The sequence below is a fragment of the Saccopteryx bilineata genome, chromosome 1 (genome assembly GCF_036850765.1).
Source record: "Saccopteryx bilineata isolate mSacBil1 chromosome 1, mSacBil1_pri_phased_curated, whole genome shotgun sequence".
In the NCBI taxonomy this organism is placed as follows: Eukaryota; Metazoa; Chordata; class Mammalia; order Chiroptera; family Emballonuridae; genus Saccopteryx; species Saccopteryx bilineata.
Window position 1 is genome coordinate 103,481,365 of NC_089490.1, and position 25,723 is coordinate 103,507,087.

General features: G+C 45.4%; 1 protein-coding gene and 1 non-coding gene across 5 annotated transcripts in view; one reads left to right on the forward strand and one right to left on the reverse strand.

Moving 5' to 3' along the window:
* Positions 1-13,573, reverse strand: part of GNPTAB (N-acetylglucosamine-1-phosphate transferase subunits alpha and beta) — a 74,588-nt gene extending 61,015 nt beyond the window's left edge. For 2 of the 4 annotated variants that reach the window (XM_066262915.1, XM_066262932.1), the window contains exon 1: positions 13,268-13,572. In XM_066262915.1, the coding sequence (XP_066119012.1) occupies positions 13,268-13,384 (117 nt within the window). In that variant the 5' untranslated portion in view covers positions 13,385-13,572. Of the gene's footprint in view, positions 1-13,267 lie in introns of all 4 variants that reach the window. The other 2 variants (XM_066262923.1, XM_066262938.1) reach the window with 2 other exon arrangements.
* A 1,768-nt stretch (positions 13,574-15,341) lies between these two features.
* On the forward strand, positions 15,342-15,443 carry LOC136321698 (U6 spliceosomal RNA). The gene has a single exon (XR_010728827.1). It is a non-coding gene; the product is annotated as a U6 spliceosomal RNA (small nuclear RNA).
* The last annotated feature ends 10,280 nt before the right edge of the window (positions 15,444-25,723 follow it).

Below are 25,723 nucleotides of genomic sequence, written 5' to 3' on the forward strand. Positions count from 1 at the left end.
GTCAGGGCATATAGAAATGACCATCTGCTTCTCCACCCTTCCTCCTCCCCCTTCTCTCTCTTTCTCTCTCTTCCTCTCCCGGAGCCATGGCTCGCTTGATTCAAGTGCATTGGCCCTGGGCACTGAGGATTGCTCTGTGGAGCCTCCACCTCAGGTGCTAAAAATAGCTTGGTTGCAAGCATGGCCCCAGATGGGCAAAGCATCGGCCCCAGACTGGGGGGGGGGGGGTGCCGAGTAGATCCCAGCTGGGGCACATGCAGGAGTTTATCTTCCCTCCTCTCACTTGGAAAAAAATTTAAAAAAATAAAACTCTCTCTCTGAACAAGCACATGGCATTTTCTCAATTTTTCAGGCAAAGAAATGTCATGCTACCCTGTAGGACTTGAGATGTCGGGCTCTCTAATCTCAAGCAGTAAGAACTCTAAGCAACACTGACAGCTTTTCATATACTGATAATCATAAGTTTCTGTTATCAGATGATAAAGGTTCTTCCTAGTTCCTGAAAACAAAATTTAGTTTGCACTAAGAGGTACTACTAGAGACCAAGATCCATATCTTAAAGATATCCTAAGCATTATCTTTTCTACTAACTCCGATCTTCCGCTGATACCAATCAGGAAGTCATATTGGCTCATCTCCAGAAGCATTTTCCCATCACATTTGATTAAGCACGCTCATTTTACTTTCCTGTTACCTTGTAGCTTACAAACAACAGAAATTGATCTCTAACAGTTCTGGAGGCTGGGAAGACTAAGATCAAGATGCCAGCAGACTTGAAGAGCCAGCTTCCAGGTTCATGGCCAGTTGTCTTCTCCCATGTCACCTAACATGGTGGAAGGGGCCCAGGAGCTCTCTGGAGTTTCTTTTATAAAAGCACTATCCGCCTGATCAGGTGGTGGTGCAGTGGATAGAGCGTCGGACTGGGATTCCGAGGACCCAGGTTCGAGACCCCGAGGTCGCCAGCTTGAGTGCGGGCTCATCTGGTTTGAGCAAGAGGCCACGAGCTTCAACCCAAGGTCGCTGGCTCCAGCAAGGGGTTGCTCGGTCTGCTGAAGGCCCACGGTCAAGGCACATATGAGAAAGCAATCAATGAACAACTAAGGTGTTGTAACACAAAATGAAAAACTAATGATTGATGCTTCTCATCTCTCTCCATTCCTGTCTGTCTGTCCCTATCTATCCCTCTGACTCTGTAAAAAATAAATAAATAAATAAAAATTTAAAAATAAATAAATAAATAAGAGCGCTAATCCCATTCATGACTTAATCACCTCCATAGGCCTCGCCCTCACCTCCTAAAAGTAAAAAGACTTGCCCAAAGTCAAGCAATACATTAGCAAGCAATAATGCCAGTTTCTAAAAGCAAATATACCTGTTTCAGGCCTTTGTACAACTGTAATAATCAATATCGAGAGCCTGCTGATTCTGAAGCACTGCACTCAAGGTGGTATTTTCACCCGGATTCCCACTGCCCCACAGCCTGCGGCAACCCTTTTCTTCCACCTGTAGTTCACCTTCGCATGCTCTCTGGAGCAGTCATTCTAATCAGAGCTGATTCTTCACTCTTGCTTAAAATTGTTTGAATGATCCCCATTTTCTTCAGGATGAATCAAAATTTCTTAGCCTCACTCAACAGGCAAGTCCCAGACTGGCCAATGCCTGCCTTTCCAGCTTTGACCCCGGGTGTGCTGCAGTCCTTCAGAACTACTTTTGTTCCTAGAAGGTGACAGTGCCTCCCACACCTGTCCCTTTACACCTATGGCATCTTTCACTTTAAAAGGGGGGGGGGGGCTGCCCTTTCATCCCTTAGCCAGCTCCTTCAAGATCAAGCTCAGGTGTCACCCTGTCTGAGAAACTGCCTGACAACCACATCTAGGTCTTCAACTTAATTTATCACAGTGGTTTTTAAGTTGGTCTATCTGCTTGTCCATCCCCGTCTGGAGAGTGAATTCCCCAAGAGCAGAAAGAAATCAAACAATCTTTGTGTCTCTGTAAGCAGTAAAGTAGCTGGCCTAGAGCAAATACTTCCATAAATCTCTACTGAACGGATACCTTCTGAGATTTTAGCAGAGAAGCTTTATCCAATTTAGAATTAATCAGAGACAGAAATGAAGTTAATGGAATGAGGTAATGAAGCGGGGCAAGGGGAGAAAGGTATACTGAGGGGGAAAGAAGATTAGAACCTAAAAGAAGAATTTTAGAATGCAATTTTCAAGTGAGCAAATGGTTATTTTATTTTTAGTTTTAGTTTTTGGATTTTTCCGAAGTTAGAAGCGGGGAGGCAGACAGACAGACTCCTGCCTGTGCCCAATCAGGATCCCCTTGGCATGCCCACCAGGGGACAATACTCTACCCATCTGGGGCATTACTCCATTGTGGCGGGAGCCATTCTAGTGCCTGAGGTGGAGGCCATGGATGGAGCCATCCGCAATACCCGGGCCAACTTTGCTCTAGTGGAGCCTTGGCTGCAGAGGGGAAGAGAGAGATAAAGAGAAAGGAGAGGGGGAAGAGTGGAGAAGCAGATGGGCTCTTCTCCTGTGTGGCCTGGCCAGGAATCGAACCTGGGACTTCCACATACCGGGCCTACGCTTGGCTACCACTGAGCCAACCGGCCAGGGCCGAGCAAATGGTTTTTAGTCTGATTGTAGAATGCATTTGGCTCTCCCTACACAAATGTGATTTAATGTATAATATTTTGGAAAGATTACATTTTTCCTGCTTAATTCAGTGTACATATGAATCACATACAGGCTGACTAATCAACTGCTAAAGGGACTGCATGGGGATCATAAGATTGGAAAAATCAATCTAAAAAGAACAGCAAGAGCTTCAAAAGATACGTTGTGAATATGTAACCTCTTACAGCTACACTTGTTTGTTACATTTTAGACAGAACTAGAATAGCACATGGAATTATAAGGTGCCAGTGGTATTATATTAATGTATCAATACTAACTCCCCCTGCTTTCATATCAACCATAACAAAGCACAGTCAGGTAAAGAAATCACTGTGAACTTTTCCGCTCTGTCTCTAAGAAAAGATTAAACACTCTTCAGTGTGACATTGGCATCAGCGCAGAAGGAAGGTCTCCTGCTGCTGTCTTCATGAGCATAATAGCCAAGGGAAGAACCATTCTGGGACAGGACACTTGGAATTTAATTAGCATTTATTAAACACCTTGTACCAGGCAAGGTATCTCATATATGATACATTAGACATCTTATTTAAACCATCTTTCCTCACTAGACTCAATCACATTCAGTGAGCAAAAACAAATTTTTATAAGCCCTTATTAAAAATATATTCATTGAGAACCTATTGTTGTTAGGGTAGGGTGAGCAAATGAACTTGTTCATCTTGCTCATTTTTGTACCCCAAGAAGTCAGCATAGTGTTTGGCACATAATGGGACATAAAGGACAGATTACTTGGCCGCCTAAATCTCCAATCTGTCCACTTCTCTTACATGTCCTTCTATCAGTCCAGGCCAAGGCTCCTGACTAACTGCCCTGCACACATTCCTGTGTCACTCTAATTCTGCAGACATTCTAATTCAGGGTCTCTGATAACTCTCTGTCATGGGAGGTGTCCTGTGCAACACAGGATGTTCAGTGGCATCCCTGGCCTCCACCCCCTCCCTACCTGCCAGTACACAATAACCTTGAATGGTATCCCACTGTTCTCAGGACAAACACCCAAATCCTGAACACCTGTTCTACCAAGTGCTGGCAGCAGGGCACTGACTACACCAATCTCTCCTGTTCTCCACCCTCCAGGCACATGGACTCAAATGCAACTGACCTTCAAGATCTCCTCACAGTTTCCAGGGCCTGAGCACTACTAGCATCTGGGGCTGGATAACCTTCACGGTGAGGCTGTCCTGTGCACTGCAGAATGTTCAGTGGAATCTCTGGCCTCCACCCACTAACTGCCAGTAGCACCAATTCCACCCCACATCCCAGTCATGCCAACCCAAAATAATGTCTCCAAACATTGCCAAATGCCTCTGGGGGTCAAGACAGCTCTCAGCTGAGAACCTTCAGTAGACCTGCCCTCTTCTGTCCTCCACCTCAAATTCTGACCCTTCAAAGCTGAGCTCAAACTGCATCAAGAAGGCCTCCCCCTGCCTGACCAGGCAGTGGCTCAGAGGACAGAGTGTCGGACTGAGATGCTGAGGACCCAGGTTCGAGACCCCAAGGTCGCCAGCTTGAGCGCAGGCTCATCTGGTTTGAGCAAAGCTCACCAGCTTAGACCCAAGGTCGCTGGCTTGAGCAAGGGGTTACTCGGTCTGCTGAAGGCCCACGGTCAAGGCACATATGAGAAAGCAATCAATGAACAATTAAGGTGTCACAGCAAAAAACTGATGATTGATGCTTCTCATCTCTCTCCATTCCTGTCTGTCTGTCCCTATCTATCCCTCTCTCTGACTCTCTCTCTCTGCAAAAAATTTTTTTAATTAATTAATTAATTAACACCACATACCACATTTCAAAAAGAAGTGTCGGACCAAGATGTAAAGCTTCCCGAGGAAGTGGTTGAAAACTCATCTTAATCACAAGTAGAAACGTGCAGAGGAGGGTTTTCAGAAGCTGCTACAGGCATTCTGTGAACTGTGCTCCACCTCATTTGATGGGGAGGGATGGAAATCTCTCTCCCATCAGCTCAAGCCCAGGAAAAGGACTCAGTGCTATGACCCAGCTACAGGTCTGTGCAGTTGGGTGGATGCCACAGCTGTCTCCCACCTGAGAAACAGAAAGGCCTGGCTGGCTACCTACTCTGAGGACAGGAGAGAGGTTGCTGCTATGCAGCATCTGCCCACACTTCCCTGCTCTGAGCTGATGAGAATCAGGGTACATGTCCCCAGAATACAACACCTTGACAGAATGAATATTTCAAGATAAAAAAATCTGAGAAACAGCAGGCACTGGCAGGATTTTCTGACCTGCCCCTGAAGCAGGTCATAAGACCTTCTGTGAGAGCTGCCCTCTCTATACCTGGAGGAAGGGAGCACCCTGTTCTCCTAAGAGGGAATTTTGCTGAAAAAGATTCTGAATGAGCAGGCCTGTGTTTCCCCAGTTTACTAAACTTAGCTCATCATACCCTTTCTGTCCTATCACAACTTTCCCTCCTCATAAAACTAGCATTAAAATACTCAGGTTTGCCTGACCAGGTGGTGGCACAGTGGATAGAGCGTCAGACTAGGATGTGGAAGGACCCAGGTTCGAGACACCAAGGTCACCAGCTTGAGCGCAGGCTCATCTGGTTTGAGCAGAGCTCACCAGCTTGGACTCAAGGTCGCTGGCTCAAGCAAGGGGTTACTCGGTTTGCTGAAGACCCGTGGTCAAGGCACATATGAGAAAGCAATCAATGAACAACTAAGGTGTCGCAACAAAAAACTGGGCCCTGGCCGGTTGGCTCAGCGGTAGAGCGTCGGCCTAGCGTGCGGAGGACCTGAGTTCGATTCCCGGCCAGGGCACACAGGAGAAGCGCCCATTTGCTTCTCCACCCCTCCGCCGCGCTTTCCTCTCTGTCTCTCTCTTCCCCTCCCGCAGCCAGGGCTCCATTGGAGCAAAGATGGCCCGGGCGCTGGGGATGGCTCTGTGGCCTCTGCCTCAGGCGCTAGAGTGGCTCTGGTCGCAACATGGCGACGCCCAGGATGGGCAGAGCGTCGCCCCTGGTGGGTGTGCCGGGTGGATCCTGGTCGGGCGCATGCGGGAGTCTGTCTGACTGTCTCTCCCTGTTTCCAGCTTCAGAAAAATGAAAAAAAAACAAAAACAAAAACTGATGATTGGTGCTTCTCATCTCTCTCCATTCCTGTCTGTCTGTCCCTATCTATCCCTCTCTCTGACTTTCTCTCTGTCTCTGTAAAAAACAAACAAACAAAATAAATAAATAAATAAACTCAGGTTTTCCCTAGCTGAATGTCTTGGTTGGTTAGAGCAACATCCCACAGTGCAGAGGTTGCTGGTTCAATACCCATTCGGGCACATAAAGGAACAGATCAATGATCCTGTTTCTCTCACTCTTTTCCCTGCCTTGCTCTAAAATCAATAAAATAAACATTTAAAACACTCAGGTAGGCCCTGGCTGGATGGCTCAGTGGTAGAGCGTCGGTCTGGCGTGCAGGAGTCCTGGGTTCGATTCCCAGCCAGGGCACACAGGAGAAGTGCCCATCTGCTTCTCCACCCCTCCCCCTCTCCTTCCTCTCTGTCTCTCTCTTCCCCTCCTGCAGCCAAGGCTCCATTGGAGCAAAGTTGGCCCGGGCGCTGAGGATGGCTCTGCCTCAGGCACTAGAATGCATCTGGTTGCAACAGAGCATCGCCCCCTGGTGGGCATGCCGGGTGGATCCTGGTCAGGCACATGTGGGAGTCTGTCTGACTGCCTCCCCGTTTCCAACTTCAGAAAAAAACAAAACAAAACACTCAGGTATAACCACTTCTTTGGGTTTTTACTTCCTTATGAAGGCTCCCATCACGTAAAAATTAAATTAAATAAATGTGTATGCTCTCCTTTTGTTAGTCTGTGTTCTGCTACAGAGCCTTGTTGGTGAAACTGCTGAAGGTCAGTGGACCACAGACATATAGACAAGGGTATGAAACATGACATCCCCATGAGAAGAGATGCCGAGGTGCAAAGCCTGCAGAATCTCAGCATTTAAAACACAGGCACAGTGAGTGGGCAAGGGGAATAAGGATGGTCTTTGTGAAGAAAGAGGAACTGAGAATTTCCAAACTCATAAAGTACTAGGTGCTATAAAAAGGTCGGGTGACATTTCTTCTCTTACAACATGCTAAATTTCATTAACAAGCACAACAAATGAAGACCCTCAAGAGTAAGTCAAACCAAATTCAACAAATTACCACATTAAAGATATACTGAATCATGACTGAAAGACTTCTTATGGGGGCACACTTGAGTAGTATTTAACAAAACTACATAATACAACCACCTAAGTAAGAATACAAGTGTCACAGATAAATTAACAGGATATTAAAAGTAGAAACAGCCCACTTTTACATCCTAAGAGCTAAGAGCTACCCAAGTCACAATGCCAATATTAAGGAACAGGAAAGGAAATGGGTTTGACTCAAGCCAGGGTCTAGGACAGGGGTCCCCAAACTTTTTACACAGGGGACCAGTTCACTGTCCCTCAGACCATTGGAGGGCCGCCACATACAGTGCTCCTCTCACTGACCACCAATGAAAGAGGTGCCCCTTCTGGAAGTGTGGTGGAGGGCCGGATAAATGGCCTCAGGGGGCCGCATGTGGTCCGCGGGCCGTAGTTTGGGGAAGCCTGGTCTAGGACATGTTGCTCTGGCCATTCCTGTGATAACAGCCTCGTGATTTCCCTCTGGGGAACCCCTCTCAGATCACATGGCTCACTCAGACTGAGAGCCCTGTTCACAGCCTCAGCTCTGGGGATGATTCATATGGTGAATGAGAGCACAACAAGGGCACCTGGGTAGGCAGGCCACTGGTCCAGCTGGCACTATGAGGACAAGCAGCTCTCTTTTTACTGGGCTTACCAAAATGGTAGTTCAGAGGCTGGAGCTGCTAGCAGCAATCTTTGCTTCCATATGGTAAGAGCTTCCCTGAGACCTAACCAACAGAGGGGAAGAATGGGAACAAAAAGAGATTCCTGATGACATCATGTGGGCACCGTGATCCAACCCTGCCAAAGTTTCACCCTATCATTTTCAAACACACCAGTCAAAAACGTATACCTTTTCTTGTAAGCCACATCTGAGTTGGGATTCTGTCGCAACCAAGTGCTGGTGACTAATAGCAGCAAAATTTTAAAGCACGAATAATTCAAGAAGAAAAAGCCCCTTGTAAAATTCTCAACTTCCTCTAGGATGTGTCAACCCATAATTTTCTTCCCTTCCTCTGATTTTCTAAGCAATTACTCAAGCATTACCTAACTCAAGCATTCAATTACCTACTTCTTTTATTATTACTCAGTACTCATGGTCTCTTCTCAACTATACAAAGATGGTCAAGGAGGAGCTAAAAATTCTTTGTATCTTTGACAGCAACTTCCACTCTACAAAGTACAATCAGACCAATCATGTAAGAGAAAGCGAAGGTAACTACAGATGGTCTACGTCAAAACTGAAAACATAATGGAAATGAGCCTGAAAGGATGCTGGTTAAGGTCATCTCTATTCATTCACTCATTTGGGTGCTAAGAATACGGCAAGGAATCAGGTCCCAGCTTTGACAGCTGCGCTGTGTATCTCTTCCAAACCCCTCCAAAGAGAGAAGCCATTTAATGGGACCTAACGACCACTGGCATTTTCTCTGTAGCACAAAAGTCATTACATTATAGTTCTCATGTGAAGCACCCAATAAATCTACATTCAAAGAACATTAACACTAAAAAGGGGTCTCAGAAATCTTGTCTAAAAGTTTTCAAACATTATTTGTAGCAATGAAAGCTTTCCCCACCTGCAAAAGAAGCCTATAGAAAACAGGTAAGCCTAGCTATCCCAACCCAGGAGGCAGCTGGAGCACCACAGACTGGGAACCACTAAGGATCACAGTTTATGGTGGGACCAGAACCAAGGCAGAGGCTGCCTCCCACCTCTCAGGCCAGGTCTCTTTTGACTTCACCTATTTGTTGCTTTTGGTAAAGAACACATGTAAAATATATCTGTTCAGTGAGTGACCTACTCAAATACAAACATGGTAACTAATTTCTTTCTTGAAACAGGGTCAGTATGAGAAACTGGTCACCACAGCTTAACATAACTTGAGCTGGACCCAGTTTTCAATCTCCTTTTTCACTGAACAATAATCTCACTGATCCAAAATAGTGGTAGAAGGCAGGTGAGCAAAAGGGACCGGGGAGGCCAGGGACAGTTACTATCCATTGTGGCAGATTCTGTCTAAACTTATCTGACTTCCTCATGGAAGTTAAGTTTTGACTATGTGTTCCCATACTTAGTGCACAGAAGAAGGGGTAAGGGTAGAGAAGCAGATGGGCGCTTCTCCCATGTGCCCTGGCCGGGAATTGAACCAGGACTACTTCCACACAATGGGCCAACGCTCTACCACTGAGCCAACTAGCCAGGGCCGAAGTGATGTATTTTACACACACACACACACACACACACACCAGGCACACAGACATATACACATATACACCCAGCAGAGATCTACAATCCTCTATTCACAATCCTGAAATCCAAAAAGCTCTCCACAGTGAAAATCTTCTTGTGTCTTATTTGGCAGCAAAACTTGACCTGACCTGAACTTATCTCGTGGCAAAACTTGGCCTAAACTGACTTGAAGTTATTTATAGTCTTTATTTTCCTCACTGAGCGTGAACAGTCAGATGTCCCACTGTAAGAGATATTGGTGTTTAATCATAAGGTAATTCAGTAGTTCTAGAAGTTTCAGATAAGTGATTTGTGGATTTATAATTCAACTAAGTAATGATGACCTTAAATAAATTTTTACTCCAAAATCATGTTTTAAACTCTAAACAGTATCAACTAACAAAGGACAAATATTTAGTCAGGACTTTCTAGGGTAAAAAGAATCTTAAGAGCACAGTTAAGCAAGTGCCCTCATTTTAGATGAGGAAACTAGACTCCCCCAGGGTACACACCTGCCCTAGGCAACCAGTTTTACAACAAACAAGTTCCCACCTGCCGCTCGCACCTCAAGGCAATGAACTTCAGTGCCCGTTAGACCCCACCGGGACCATCCTCCTCGTACATCTGGATCCAGCTCTGCTTTTGCTTGATCAGAGTTCCCAAGGATTCTCCAGAAAATCCTTGGTTGAACTTCAGGGGAAAAACTTAAAAATATTAAAAAAAAAAACTTCCCTACTTCAATTCCACTTTTCTGTCTCAAAATTTGGATGAGTGTACAAATGGCTTGTCAAAAGGTAGCAGCCAATACCACTTATTCTAAGAGAGGGGGGAAAAGAAATATTATGAATTCACAGTTAATAATGATAAATAAAAGGATGGTCCTTCTATCCATTACAATTAGTGGAGTTATTAACAAACCGGTAATATTAACTCTATGATGACAGTATTATATTTCAAGAGTTTATTTCAAAATAAGAATTAAAGACATAGCCTGACCAGGCGGTGGCGCAGTGAATAGAGCATCGGACTGGGATGCAAGGACCCAGGTTCGAGACCCTAAGGTCGCCAGCTTGAGCGCGAGCTCATCTGGTTTGAGCAAAGCTCACCAGCTTGGACCCAAGGTCGCTGGCTCGAGCAAGGGCTTACTCAGTCTGCTGAAGGCCCACGGTCAAGGCACATATGAGAAAGCAATCAATGAACAACTAAAGTGTCTCAATGCGCAAGGAAAAACTAATGATTGATGCTTCTCATCTCTCCATTCCTGTCTGTCCCTGTCTATCCCTCTGTCTCTGTAAAAAAAATAAATAAATAAAAGAATTAAAGACATAAAACAGTTGATTATAATAATAATAATAGCAATAGTCACTATCCTTTAATGACAGTCTGTTATGTCTCAGGAACTGTGTGTGGTACTTTACAGAGAGGTGTTATTTAATCCTCACCAAACCCGCAAGGAAAGTATTCTTGCCTCCGTTTTAAAGATAAGGAAGCTGAGGTTCAGAGAGGTTAAGCATCCCTTCCGAGATCATACAAAGGACAGTCAGGGCTGTTTGAGAGACCAGGAAGAGATGTGCTTAAGAGTACAGCTCTGGAACCGTAACCGCCCAGGTTTGAAGACCAGCTCTACCATGAAATGGCTGGATTACCTTGTGCAAGTGCCTTAGTTTCATCACCTGTAAAACAGGAGTAATAATAGTACCCATCTCACAGGGTGATGTAAGAATTAACTGAATGAATATATGTAAAGCAGTTAAGAGAGGACCTGGATCCTACCTGACCTGTGGTGGCGCAGTGGATAGAGCCTTAACCTGGAATGCTGAGGTTGCCAGTTCAAAACCCTGGACTTGACGGGTCAAGGCACATATGGGCCTGACCAGGTGGTGGCGCAGTGGATAGAGCGTCGGACTGGGATGCGGAGGACCCAGGTTCGAGACCCTGAGCTCACCAGCTTGAGCGTGGGCTCATCTTGTGTGAGCAAAAAGCTCACCAGCTTGGACCCAAGGTCGCTGGCTCAAGCAAGGAGTTACTCGGTCTGCTGTAGCCCCACGGTCAAGGCACATATGAGAAAGCTATCAATGAACAACTAAGGTGTCACAACAAAAAACTAACGATTGATGCTTCTCATCTCTCTCCGTTCCTGTCTGTCTGTCCCTATCTATCCCTCTCTCTGACTCTCTCTTTGTCTCTGTAAAAAAGAAAAAAAAAAAAAAAGGCACATATGGGAGTTGATGCTTCCTGCTCCTATGCCCTTCTTTCTCTCTCTCTTCCCCTTCTCTAAAATAAATAAATAAAATCTTTAAAAAAAAAAAAAAAAAGAGAGGACCTGGATCCCAATAAGCCCTATGTATTAACTATTATCATGATTATGAATACTGGCACCAGCATTCAAAGCATTCAAACCAGATCTGCCTAATCTGGCAGTTCTTTTCCACTGGGCTGTAGAAATTAACTACAATATTAGCAGTATTGAGTCAGCTGTCTCCACCTCCAATGCCACCTTGCATTGACGTTCTTTGCCTCTCATTTCTTTTCTGTTCCATACTTTAAGATCTGTGGTCACTTCAAGACTGACAAAAGTCCTCCTTTTGGTAAATATATAACCAGGCATTAAATAAATAAAATAAAAAATTCTAATAGCTGATGCCTTTAAGTCACCTGCATACTTAGGAGGTGTGAATAAATACCTAATTTAAATTACTAACAGCCAAAACAAATCTTATCAGCAGTAAGACACAACTACGCATAGATACAGTTACTATATTAAGTTGCAACACATGAAATAAAGATAGAACATCAGTGGTATATTAGTTACATATTCCACACTTAAAAATATGGGGCACTTTCTCACTCTTATAAAATTTATTTTCATTAGCCCCTGGATCAAGAACTACTAAAAGTGTACACCTGGAAACCATGCCATATTATTCATTCATTCAACAAATATTTAGACGGCATACTCTGGCAGTACTTGGCACAGTGCTTGTGCCAGGGCTACAATAATTAAACAGACAACAGAAAGCACACTCTCTTATGGAGCTTACAATCCATTACGGGTACAGACTTCAAGCAAATGTATACTGTAGCATTTCTAAAAACCACTGTGGTAATTAAAACCCTTTGCAACCTCTTATGAAATACAGACATATGGGCAGATTTAGAGTAACTTTCCTACTAGTTGCTATAAACACATTTTTAAAAGTGATGTTTGCTAAAATCATATACAGGTACTCTTTCAGTTCTGACTACTCATGATTACTGTACACCTGTTTATGATAAAGAATATCGTATTAGATCATCGATAATGAAATTAACTATCCAACCTAAGCCAAAGGGTTGTTTCAGTCATGACAATATTTAGCATGTAAAGTATATCCAGAAGGGCACAAAAATCTATTAAACCGGGTGTTTCCACCTCCCAAACCTGTTGCTTGGACCCTCTGAGGAATTTACATTCTGATCGGACTCCTTTATTGTATATTAACAAGAAAGGCCAGGCTTGTGTGACCTGGAGTCTAAATTATTACCTTATCCCATGGCCCAAAGGCTTGTGCTGGCTCCAAGAGAGGTGCTGGAGTCCAAGGTGTCCTGGTCACATGAAGGGGGCCTCACTGCAGGTGATCTCGGGACAGGGCAAAGAGTTTGGAGCTGCCAAGACATCTCTCACAGCAGTGTGTGCACATCTGCCAGTAGGGCTAACGGATGAAGTATAGTTGTCCCAAATGACAGAGCAAAAATGCAAAAAAGTCCCCTTGCACACCTAAGTCTTTTAAATTTGGGGCCAGTACACTCTCCCCATTTCAAATACACATGCAAATGACAGGGTATTGATACAGTATACAATCAATAAGACCTTCAGGAGAAAATCAATGACTTGGGGGACTCTGAAGAATGCACCTGGTGGAAAAGGGAATCAGCAGAACGAGCGCCTATTCCCCCGAAACAGTTGGGAGAAAGAAATCTCGACCCCAGATGCCGAAATCCGATCTGAGTCCTCCGAGCCTCGGAGGAAAGGGCAGGCGCTGGGATTCGTCGCCGGGGCGGCAGAGAGGATGGGGAGGCAGGAGACAAGCGCGCCCCGGGGCTCGGCGAGGGCGGCAGGGGGTCGGGGGCCGCGGCGGCGCGCGGGTTCCGGGCGCCCTGGCCGGGGCTCCCGCGCCGCTACTCACCTCTCCAAACTGGAAGGCGGAGACGATGGTGACAACGACGCCCACGAAACAGACGTAGAGCCCATACCTGTGAGACAGGCAGGTATAGGTCTGTCTCTGCAGGAGCTTGAGCAGCATCACCCCGGCCGCCGCCACGCCACGCCACGCCCGGTGGAGCCAGAGCCACCGCCTCAACGAACCGCCATTCAGCGGCCCCAACCTGGCCGCCCCGCGCAGGTCACAGCCTCTGGCCCCCGCGCATTGCCTCTCCGGCGACTGACGCCCGCTGGGCTCCGCGCCGCGGCCACCGCTTCCGGGAGCCGGAGCCCACGCCCTCGGCGCGGCGGAGGCGGACCCGCAGCCCGCGAGGCGGCCGGCACCGCCCAGGTCTGGCCCGGAGACTAGCGGCGGGGGCGGTGGGGCCGTCAGCGCCACCTGGAGGACGGAGGGGTGGAGGGCTGAGGAGCGCCCTCCCGGTCTGCGCGTGCGCGGCGGCCCTCCTAGCTGGGCCCTGGACCCCAAAGCCGCGTTGGGCGGGCGACCAGAGACGGCGGCCGGTGCCTGAAATGATTGTGTGTGACAGGCGCGCTGTAATGTTACACATACTTTTGCGCGCACACCCTTTTCTTCATTTACAATAATTAGGAAATTATGGTTCACAGGGCTCCTTTCCCCTCTAGCTCTCAAACCATATTGCTTGAAAGAGGGAACTTTGGAGCTAAATGTGCCAAAACTAAAATTAATTTGTTAATTAACTACTATATGTATTTAGTGTCCCGTGCCTAGCATAGCACTTGTCGCGTATTCGAAAATTAACTAGACTCGGCCACTGTTCCCAGAGAGCCTCGTTGGGGAGATAAACACATAAACCACTAAGTATAAAAAAAATCGTGATAGAAACGGGTGGTTATTTAATTCCACTTTGGTAAAGGTGATTTCTGGGAGGGTCTACCTTTGGCGCCACTTATTTGTGAGGGATTTTTTTCTTCCCTCTGAATATACCCTTGTTAATATGACTTTTGTCTTAAATCTAGCCATCTTGGGAAACAATACACTTATCCACGGTTGCTGTCATTCACAGCATCTTTAGAATGTTCTTCAGAACCAGTTTCAGGATACACTCAAATGGATGGTCAAATGCAATAGCAGACTTACCAAAGGGATTATCCTTCTCCAACCAAAGGCAAAGTATTTCCACCTTTCACTCAATTCTTTTAATCCTTCTTTAGGAGAAGCTGATACACGTTATACATACATGGCAAAAATCATAGCAGTTGTGCAAGACACTTAATAAAGTTCCAAGATCTTTCAAGCATGGTAATAGATATAAAACAGTCTGTCATTCAACAAGACTCTCTTGTTTGTTTCCACAATAATGATGGCCAACATTTACTAAGCATCTATTGCACCTGGGTTATCTAATCTTTCCAACAATTTTTCATGTAGATAACATTATTACGGCCATTCTACAGATGAAGAAACTGAGGCCCTAAGGGGGAAATAACTGTCTAACATTATACAGCTAGTAAATGACAAATTGAGACTTGAACCTGGCTGTGATTAGGGGGAGATGGGTCCTGCAAACGCGAGGTCAGATTCTGTCTTTGTTTAAAATCTGATGTTTTGGTGCTTGCTTTGGCAGCACATATACTAAAATTGGAATTGAAGTGTAGAAAAGAAAGGTTCTTAACATGAATAATTTTTGGCAAAACTTACTTTCTCTAAAACAAAGAGACTTAGCAGAACTTACTTTTTCTGAATAAACTCCCTATTTTTGGCCTTGAGGCTGGTTTCCCAGACTGTGACCTTGGGCTAGCTTTGCAAAGTCGTAGGTGCCCTCAGAATGTTTCTCCCTGAATTAATCCTATAGTTAATCATTGTAAGAAAGCTTGTTTTCACTGCTTTGTTTTACTGTTATGCTTTCTCCCCTCATTCCTCAATGAGTATATAATTCCACCTATAAAACCTAACTCCAAAATGCAGTCAGGGCCGCATTGATTTGAAGGGCTTTGGCCTCCTTGAGGTCCACATGCATAGCTAGCTAATAAAGACTCCTTAGTTATCTAATTTGGCTCCATGATTGTGTGGCAAGATGTCTGTTATCTCACTGTTCCATCATAACAGAATGATGCAGAGAAGATTAGCATAGCCCCTGAACAAGAGTGACACTCAAATTCATGAAGCATTTCATATTTTTATTTTTTTTTAATTTTTTTAAGGTTTTTTGTTTTGTTTTGTTTTTTGTATTTACAGAGACAGAGAGAGAGTCAGAGAGAGGGACAGACAGACAGGAATGGAGAGAGATAAGAAGCATCAATCATTAGTTTTTCGTTGCAACACTTTAGTCGTTCATTGAGTGCTTTCTCACATGTGCCTTGACCACGGGCCTTCAGCAGACCGAGTAACTCCTTGCTCGAGCCAGCGACCTTGGGTCCAAGCTGGTGAGCTCTGCTCAAACCAGATGAGTCTGAGCTCAAGCTGGCGACCTCAGGGTCTCGACCCTGGATCTTCCGCATCCCAGTCCAATGCTCTATCCACTGCGCCACCGCCTGGTCAGGCTATTTTTATTTTTTTAATGTTTATTTTATTGATTTTAGACAGAGAAGAAGGGAAAGAGAGACAGAGACAGGAACATGGATCTGTTCCTGTATGTGTCTTGACTGGGGATCAAACTGGCAACCTCTGTGCTTCGGGAGGATGCTTTAGTCAACTGAGCTATCCAGCCAGAGTGTTTTATATTTTTAAATAAAATATTGATATTTTGATTTTTTTTCAAATTAATATTGATCTTTCAAAATATTTCATTAGCCTGACCAGGTGGTGGCGCAGTGGATAGAGCATAGGACTGCGATGCGGAAGACCCAGGTTCGAGACCCCGAGGTCACCAGCTTGAGCGCGGGCTCATCTTGTGTGAGCAAAAAGCTCACCAGCTTGGACCCAAGGTCACTGACTTGAGCAAGTGGTTACTCGGTCTGCTGAAGGCCCATGGTCAAGGCACATATGAGAAAGCAATCAATGAACAACTAAGATGTCGCAACAAAAAACTGATGATTGGTGCTTCTCATCTCTCTCTGTTCCTGTCTGTCTGTCCCTATCTATCCCTCTGACTCTCGCTCTGTCTCTGTAAAAAAAAAAAAAAATTCATTAAAGTATTATTCATCTTGTTTAGTTGAATGCAAAAATAAGTAGAACAATAGATGATACTCTCTCTCAAATCAATCAATCAATAAAATTTTTTAAAAGAATACAGTATTTGGCTTTTTTTTCTATAAGCCATGAGGCTTCTCAGTAGGAGAATGAACTGATTAGATATGCATTTCAAGGTTAATCTAGCCATATGAAACTTGTAGAAATGATTTTAAACTATCAGTATCTGGCCTGACCGGGCAGTTGCACAGTGGATAGAGCGTCGGACTGGGATGCGGAAGACCCAGGTTCGAGACCCCAAGGTCGCCAGCTTGAGCAAGGGCTCATCTGGTTTGAGCAAAAGTTCACCAGCTTGAGCCCAACGTCGCTGGCTAGAGCAAGGAGTTACTCGGTCTGCTGAAGGCCCACGATCAAGGCACATATGAGAAAGCAATCAATGAACAACTAAGGTGTTGCAATTGCAATGCGCAACGAAAAACTAATGATTGATGCTTCTCATTTCTCTGTTCCTATCTGTCTGTCCCTGTCTATCCCTCTCTCTGACTCTCTCTCTGTCTCTGTAAAAAAACAACAACAAACTATCAGTATCTGAACAGTGGGAAAATACACACACACACACACACACACACACACTGGCATCTCACTTATCTGGAAATCTTTTATCTGGTAACCAGATAAAAGAAGATCCAGAAAAACCAAGATAGCAAAAAGACTGTTGGAAACCCATGAGAAAAACCCTCAGTCCCTCTTTCAAAATATGATAAATATAATTCTGAGAAACTTTGTTCTCTGGCTTCTTAGTTTATAGCTGATCAGAAAAGATTTTAAAAATTGGCAAGGCCCTGGCCGGTTGGCTCAGCGGTAGAGCGTTGGCCTAGCGTGCGGAGGACTCGGGTTCGATTCCCGGCCAGGGCACACAGGAGAAGCGCCCATTTGCTTCTCCACCCCTCCGCCGCGCTTTCCTCTCTGTCTCTCTCTTCCCCTCCCGCAGCCAAGGCTCCATTGGAGCAAAGATGGCCCGGGCGCTGGGGATGGCTCTGTGGCCTCTGCCTCAGGCGCTAGAGTGGCTCTGGTCGCAACATGGCGACGCCCAGGATGGGCAGAGCATCGCCCCCTGGTGGGCAGAGCGTCGCCCCTGGTGGGCGTGCCGGTGGATCCCGGTCGGGCGCATGCGGGAGTCTGTCTGACTGTCTCTCCCTGTTTCCAGCTTCAGAAAAATGGAAATAAATAAATTAATTAAAAAAAAATTGGCAATTTCCTTTTCTGTTCTTCCCCCAAGCAAGAAGTAATTGTTAACAGATCATCTTGAGAAAAAATGAGAGAAAAAAATGTTTGAAAGAAGTGAAACTGGTTCAAAAGGTATAACTATCTTGGGGTAACAGTGTAGAGGCAAGAGCAGAGCGACACGGGGAGGCACCAGTATCTCCCGGCATGACAGGATGGTCATAGAGTGGTGAACCCAACCTTTGAGAAAAATACAAATAATGTTTAGTGTTTGTTTATTCATCATTTATCAAGGAACACTTTGTGCTGGGTATTTTCCCAGGACCCGAGGCTACCTAGTAAGTGACCTACATACCTGGAGGGATGTCCTTGGAAGACACAGTTTCTGCTCTCCTGGAATTTACCTCCAGAGGGACAAAAAAGCATTGCGTTAGTATTGTGAGGGGGACTAACCCAGCCTGGGAGATCGAGAAAGCTTTGTGGGGGAGGTGGTGCTGAAGTACAGGCTTGTGGACTACAAATGGGGTGGGGTGGGAAAGGAGGTTCATTCCAGGCATGGCTGACATGTTGAAAGCTCTATTCTAAGCCAAGAGCATCTGAAGGTGCAATAAGATGGAGCTGGTTTGGCCCCATTAAGAATTAAGAATGAAGAACTTAGCCCTGGCTGGATAGCTCAATTTGTTAGAAAGTCACCCTGATGTGCCAAAGTTGCTGGTTTGATCCCCAGTCAGGGCACATGCAAGAATCAACCAATGTCCTGTGGTGGCACAGTGGCTAGAGCATCAACCTGGAATGCTGATGTCGCCAGTTTTAAACCCTGGCCTTGCTCAATCAAAGCACATACAACAAGCAAGCAATGAACAACTGAAGTGAAGCAACTATGAGTTGATATTTTCACTTTATACTCACCCTCCTCTCCCCGTAAAATCAATAAATAAAATCTTAAAAAAAGAAAGAGACCCGCCTGGCCTGTGGTGGTGTAGTGGATAAGGCATTGATCTGGAATGCTGAGGTTGCTTGTTCAAAACCCTGGGCTTGCCTGGTCAAGGTACATATGAGAAGCAACTACAAGTTGATGCTTCCTGCTCCTACTCCCCACTTTTCTCTCTCTAAAATCAATAAATAGAATAAAATAAATAAATAAATAAATAGACCCAAGGAGTTGACGTTAGATTGGTGGAAGTACAGTTGCCAGATAAAATTCAGAACACCCAGTTAAATTTGAATTTCAAATAATTTTTTTCAGTATAAGTATATTCCATTCAATATTTGGGAGTTACTCATATGAAAAAAAATATTTGTATTTGTAAAGCCAGTAGCCATGGCCACCATCACAGCCACCTGGCCTGTGCAGGTTCGCATTAGATTCGAAGAGATGGTAATGAAACAATGGAGCCACAAACTGGTAGGCCATTAGCTTTAATCCTAGCTTGCACCTGGTGGGCAAGTAAAACACACACTGGGCTCCAAGACCCACTCATTCAGTGCTCACAAAGCTACTGACTTATCCGAGTTTCCTAGAATCAAAGGTGTAAAGCCAGAAGCCACGGCCAGAGCCACTATCACAGCAGCCGCCTGGCCCATGCAGGTTCGCATTGGATTCAGACAGTCGGTAAAGAAACAACAGAGCCACAAACTGGTGGGCCATAGTCTTTAATCCTAGCTTGCACCCGGCGGGCAAGTAAAAAATACACACTGGGCTCCAAAACCCATTCACACTCAGTGCTCACAAAGCCACTGACTTATCCGAGTTTCCTAGAATCAAAGGTTTCTAGCTCACCAGCCTTATTCTCCTCAGTTCCCCACCTCCTTCCTTATCCCAGATACAAACTCTACACAAACTGGCTTCTCACTCAGCACTCCACCATCTTGGCTGCTTTTCCTGGCCTCCTCCACGTGGCCTCCTTCTGCTGCTGGCTCTACTCTCTCTGCTCTCTCATGCTAACCTCAGGAACCAAGAGCGTAATCTCCTGCTCTGCCCCCATTTTATAGTGTAGAAATCCAAACCCTTAATCCAATATACAAAATAGGGAAGTCTCTAATACAGTCACCTCTCTGAGGCATGATTGGATTGTACCACCCCACATCAAAAAAGGGTGGGAAAGGCTTAATCCCAAAACCAAGCCCCAGGCTACAAGGATTCTCAACACACATTAATATCACCTGGGCAATGGCCTCACGTGGGCAGCGCTATTTTTAACAAAGTGAGCATAATATATTTTATCTGCCCAACAAAAGGTTTCTAGCTCACTAGCCTTATTCACCTCTGTTCCCCATCTCCTTCTCTCTACACAAACTCTGCACTAACTGGCTTCTCTCTCAGCACTCCGCCATCTTGGCTGCTATAAAGCCAGTAGGCACAGCCAGGGCCACCATCAGAGCAGGCGGGCCCATGAAGGTTCGCATTGGATTTGGACAGTCGGCAAAGAAACAACGGAGCCACAAACTGGTGGGCCATAGTCTTTAATTCTAGCTTGCACCCGGCGGGCAAGTAAAAATACACACTGGGTGTTGGGCAGATAAAATGTATTATGCTCACTTTGTTAAAGAGGCCGTTGCCCAGGTGATATTAATGTGTGTTGAGAATTGTTGTAGCCTGAGGCTTGGTTTTGGGATTAAGCCTGTCCCACCCTTTTTGGTGTGAGGTGGTACAATCCAATCATGCCTCAGAGAAGTGACTTTGTATTAGAGACTTCCCTACTTTGTATATTGGATTAGAGGCTGTGAAGCTACAGTATAAAGTGGGGGTGGAACGGGAGTTTGCTCTCTTTGGTTCCTGAGATTTTCAGCAGAGGAGAGAGTAGAGCCAGCAGCGGGAGGAGGCCACGTGGAGGAGGCCAGGAAAAGCAGCCAAGATGGCGGAGTGCTGAGTGAGATGCCAGTTTGTGTAGAGTTTGTATTTGGGATAAGGAAGGAGATGGGGAACTGAGGAGAATAAGGCTGGTGAGCTAGAAACCTTTGATTCTAGGAAACTCGGACAAGTCAGTAGCTTTGTGAGCACTGAATGTGAATGGGTTTTGGAGCCCAGTGTGTATTTTTTACTTGCCCGCCGGGTGCAAGCTAGGATTAAAGACTATGGCCCACCAGTTTGTGGCTCCGTTGTTTCTTTACCGACTGTCTGAATCCAATGCGAACCTGCATGGGCCAGATGGCTGCTGTGATAATGACCCTGGCCATGCCTCCTGGCTTTACACTGGGCTCCAAAACCCAGTCACATTCAGTGCTCACAAAGCTACTGACTTATCCGAGTTTCCTAGAATCAAAGGTTTCTAGCTCACCAGACTTATTCACCTCTGTTCCCCATCTCCTTCCTTATCCCAGATACAAACTCTACACAAACTGGCATCTCACTCAGCACTCCGCCATCTTGGCTGCTTCTCCTGGCCTCCTCCACGTGGCCTTTCTCTGCTCTCCTCTCTAATGCTAATCTCAGGAACTAAGAGCGCCAACTCCCGGTTCTGCCCCCACTTTATACTGCAGCTTCACAACCTCTAATCCAATATACAAAGTAGGGAAGTCCCTAATACAAAATCACTTCTCTGAGGCATGATTGGATTGTACCACCCCACATCAAAAAAGGTAGGAAAGGCTTAATCCCAAAACCAAGCCCCAGGCTACAAGGATTCTCAACACACATTAATATCACCTGGGCGATGGCCTCCACGTGGGCAGTGCCACTTTAACAAAGTGAGCATAATACATTTTATCTGCCCAACAGCTGCCTCTCCTGGCCTCCTCCACATGGCCTCTCTCTGCTCTCCTTTTATGCTCTCTCCTCTAATGCTAATCTCAGGAGCTGAGAGAGCAAGCTCCTGGTCTGCCCCACTTTATAGTGTAGAAATCAAAACCTTTAATCCAATATACAAACAAGGAAGTTTCTGATACAAAGTCACTTATCTGAGGCATAATAAGATTCCTCATGAGAGTGCACTACCCTCATCAAAAAGGGTGGGAAAGGCTTAATCCTAAAACCAAGCCCCAGGCTACAAGGATCCTACCTCCCCACAGGCCACCCCCAACACACATTAATACAGGGGTCCCCAAACTACGGCCCCTTGAGGCCATTTATCCGGCCCCCACCGCACTTCCAGAAGGGTCATCTCTTTCATTGGCCGTCAGTGAGAAGAGCATAGTTCCCATTGAAATACTGGTCAGTTTGTTGATTTAAATTTACTTGTTCTTTATTTTAAATACTGTATTTGTTCCCGTTTTGTTTTTTTACTTTAAAATAAGATATGTACAGTGTGCATAGGGATTTGTTCATAGTTTTTTGTTTGTTTGTTTGTTCTTTGTATTTTTCTGAAGCTGAAAATGGGGAGGCAGTCAGACAGACTCCTGCATGCGCCCGACTGGGATCCACCCGGCACGCCCACCAGGGGGCGATGCTCTGCCCATCCTGGGCATCTCTCTGTTGCGACCAGAGCCACTCTAGCGCCTGGGGCAGAGGCCATGGAGCCATCCCCAGTGCCCGGGCCATCTTTTGCTCCAATGGAGCCTTGACTGCGGGAGGGGAAGAGAGACAGAGAGGAAGGAGGGGGGGAGGGGTGGAGAAGCAGATAGGAGCTTCTCCTGTGTGCCCTGGCCGGGAATCAAACCTGGGACTTCTGCACGCCAGGCCGACGCTCTACCACTGAGCCAATCGGCCAGGGCCATAGTTTTTTTTAGTATTCTGGCCCTCCAATGGTCTGAGGGACAGTGAACTGGCCCCCTGTGTAAAAAGTTTGGGGACCCCTGCATTAATATCACCTGGGCAATGGGCTTCCATGTGGGCAGCGCCATCTTTAACAAAATGAGCATAATATATTTTATATGCCCAACTCAAAGGTTTCTAGCTCACCAGACTTATTCAACTCTGTTTTCCATCTTCTTCTCTCTGCACAAACTCTGCACAAACTAGCTTCTCACTCAGCACTCCACCATCTTGGCTGCTTCTCCTGACCTCCTCCATATGGCCTTTCTCTGCTTTCCTCTCTAATGCTAATCTCAGGAACCCAGAGAGTGCAAGCTTCCGGTCTGCCCCACTTTATAGTGTAGAAATCAAAACCTTTAATCCAATATACAAACAAGGAAGTCTCTGATACAAAATCACTTATCTGAGGCATAATGGGATTCCTCATGAGAGTGCACCACCCTACATCAAAAAGGGTGCGAAAGGCTTAGTCTTAAAACAGCCGCAGGCTACAAGGATCCTGCCTGCCCATAGCCTGCCCCCAACACACATTAATACAATCACGCCCATCCCAAGCAATCACCTGGGCAACGGGCTTCCGCATGGGCAGCGTCATCTTTAACAAAGTGAGCATAATATATTTTATCTGCCCAACACCTTTCCCTTCAGGGCTCCCAAAGCTACTGACTCATCTGAGGTTCCTAGAATCAAAGGCCTCTACCTACCAGCCTTATTCTCTTCTGTTCCCCATCTCCTTCTCTCTGCACAAACTCTGCACAAACAAACTGGCTTCTCATTCAGCACTCCGCCATCTTGGCTACCTCTTCTTTCCAATGCTGATTTCAGGAACCAAGCGAGAGAGCTCCTGGTCTGCCCCACTTTACAGTGTAGATATCAAAACCTGCCTGACCAGGCGGTGGCGCAGTGGATAGAGTGTTGAACTGGGATGCAGAGGACCTGGTTTGAGACACTGAGGTCGCCAGCTTGAGTGTGGGCTTATCTGGTTTAAGCAAAGCTCACCAGCTTGGACCCAAGGTCACTGGCTTGAGCAAGGGGTTACTCAGTCTGCTGAAGGCCCGTGGTCAAGGCACATATGAGAAAGCAATCAATGAACAACTAAGGTGTCGCAACGAAAAACTAATGATTGATGCTTCTCATCTCTCCATTCCTGTCTGTCTGTCCCTGTCTATCCCTCTCTCTGACTCTCTCTGTCTCTGTATAAAAAAAAAAAAAAAAAAGAAATCAAAACCTTTAAATCAATATGTAAATAAGAAAGTCTCTGGCCTGACCTGTGGTGGTGCAGTGGATAAAGCGTTGACCTGGAAATGCTGAGGTCGCCGGTTCGAAACCCTGGGCTTACCTGGTCAAGGCACATATGGGAGTTGATGCTTCCAGCTCCTCCCCCCCTTCTCTCTCTCTGTCTCTCCCTCTCCTCTCTAAAATGAATAAAAAAAAAAAAAAAAAAAAAGAAATATATAGAAAGCATATATTTAAAAAAAAAAAAAAAAGAAAGTCTCTGATACAAAGTCACTTATCTGAGACATAAATGGGATTCCTCATAGGAATGTACCACCTCACATCATGCAACAGTCAAGGGTGGAAAGGGGGAAAGCTTAGTGTTGAGAAGATTTTAGAATTAAAACTAAGCCTTAGGCTACAAAGACCCTGCCTGCTTACAGACTGTCTCCCACACCCCATGCAAACTATAAGTGAGCAAACATATATATCATATTTGCAAGCTTATTTTTTTGTTTTTGTTTGTTTGTTTGTTTTTGTGACAGAGACAGAGAGAGAGACAGATGGAAAGGGAGAGAGCTGAGAAGCATCAATCAGTTTTTTGTTGTGACAACTTAGTTGTTCACTGATTGCTTTCTCATATGTGCCTTGACCAGGGGGCTACAGCAGAGCAAGTGACCCGTTGCTCAAGCTGACGACTTTGGGCTCAAGCTGGTGAACCTTGCTCAAATCGGATGAGAACGCACTCAAGCTGGCGACCTCGAAGTTTTGAACCTGGGTCCTCCATGTCCCAGTCTGTCGCTCTGTCTTCTGCGCCACTGCCTGGTCAGGTTTTGCCAGCTTATTTGACCCACATCATTTATCTGAAATTCAAATTTAACTGAGCATCCTGTATTGTTATTGGCTAAGTCTGGCGCCCCATGTAGGAAGCTACTGGAGAGTCAAGGCAAGAGGTGACAGTGGCTTAGAGGAGGGTCGGTACAAGGTCAAGGGGAAGGCAGGCGTATTTAGTAAATTGAATGGTCAGAACTTGTGATTGCTCAGATGCAGTAGGGAGAGGGTGTCTATTGTGACTAAATTTTGGCATGGACAGCTCAGTGGATAAAAGTACTGATTCTCTAGATGGGGGACACCGGAGGAGTATGCCTATACAATTTCAAAATGGAGTAATTTCTGATAATAGAAAAAAATTGATGTTTAGTAATAGATAGATAAAATTCCAGCTGCCCTTTTGTTGTCCCACCTGGCTGCCTGATCTCACCCTTACTTACTGGAAAATCACCCCTGAGGCACAAGAGTTCCAGGAAGCTGGTCAACCTGCCCCAAGAAGGAGCATTCCAGAAAGCTGAAATCCTAAAACCGTAAAAGGGAACATACCAGAACTTTTGACTCAGTATTTCCTCAGGCTCTTCCAAACACTATAAAATTCACCTCATAGTCTGTAACCAGTGCTCTTCTCCCCCAAGAAATGCTCGGCAGGGTTCTTTTCTTCCTTTCAATAAAGCCTGTTACTCTGGTCTTTTCAGACTCCCATGGATTCCAACATTGAGTATCTTAGGTTCAGGTAAACTATGCAGTTTACAAAGGTAGATTATCTTATTCTCGAGATATTAGATAAAGAATCACTATATTCTTATGAACCTCTCCAATTTTCTAACTACAAGATCCACAACAAAATAAAGTATTTTTTCTTTTCAGTATGTTCTGTTTTAATAGTTCTTTCTTACATTAGGATGAAAACTTCAAACATAATAAAAAGCCTCTCTGATTAAAAAGAAAAGTTAACCTTTTGGTAGGGCACAAAAAAGGAGCAATAAAACCTAACTCACAGATGATAAATTGTGGTCTAAGATAAGTTTTATTAAATGGCAAGTTGTTAAAAATACTTTTAAATTGTGAGATTTCACTGACAAATCCTAATCTTAACTTCCAGTTGTTAAATATAGTAAATGGAAACATCTCGCCATACTGGAGCCACACTTCCGCATGGCAACAGTCCACTGTGGCTAAGTGGGGATGCCTGCCCACTGCATAGGACACGTGATCACCACGATTCATTTCTCTCTGTTTCATCTCCCCATCCTTGAGGTTAGGGGTTGTAAAGCCAGCAGTCAAGGCCAGGGCCACAATCACAGCAGCCACCTGGCCTATGCAGGTTCGCATTGGATTCGGACAGTCGGTAAAGAAACAGCGGAGCCAAA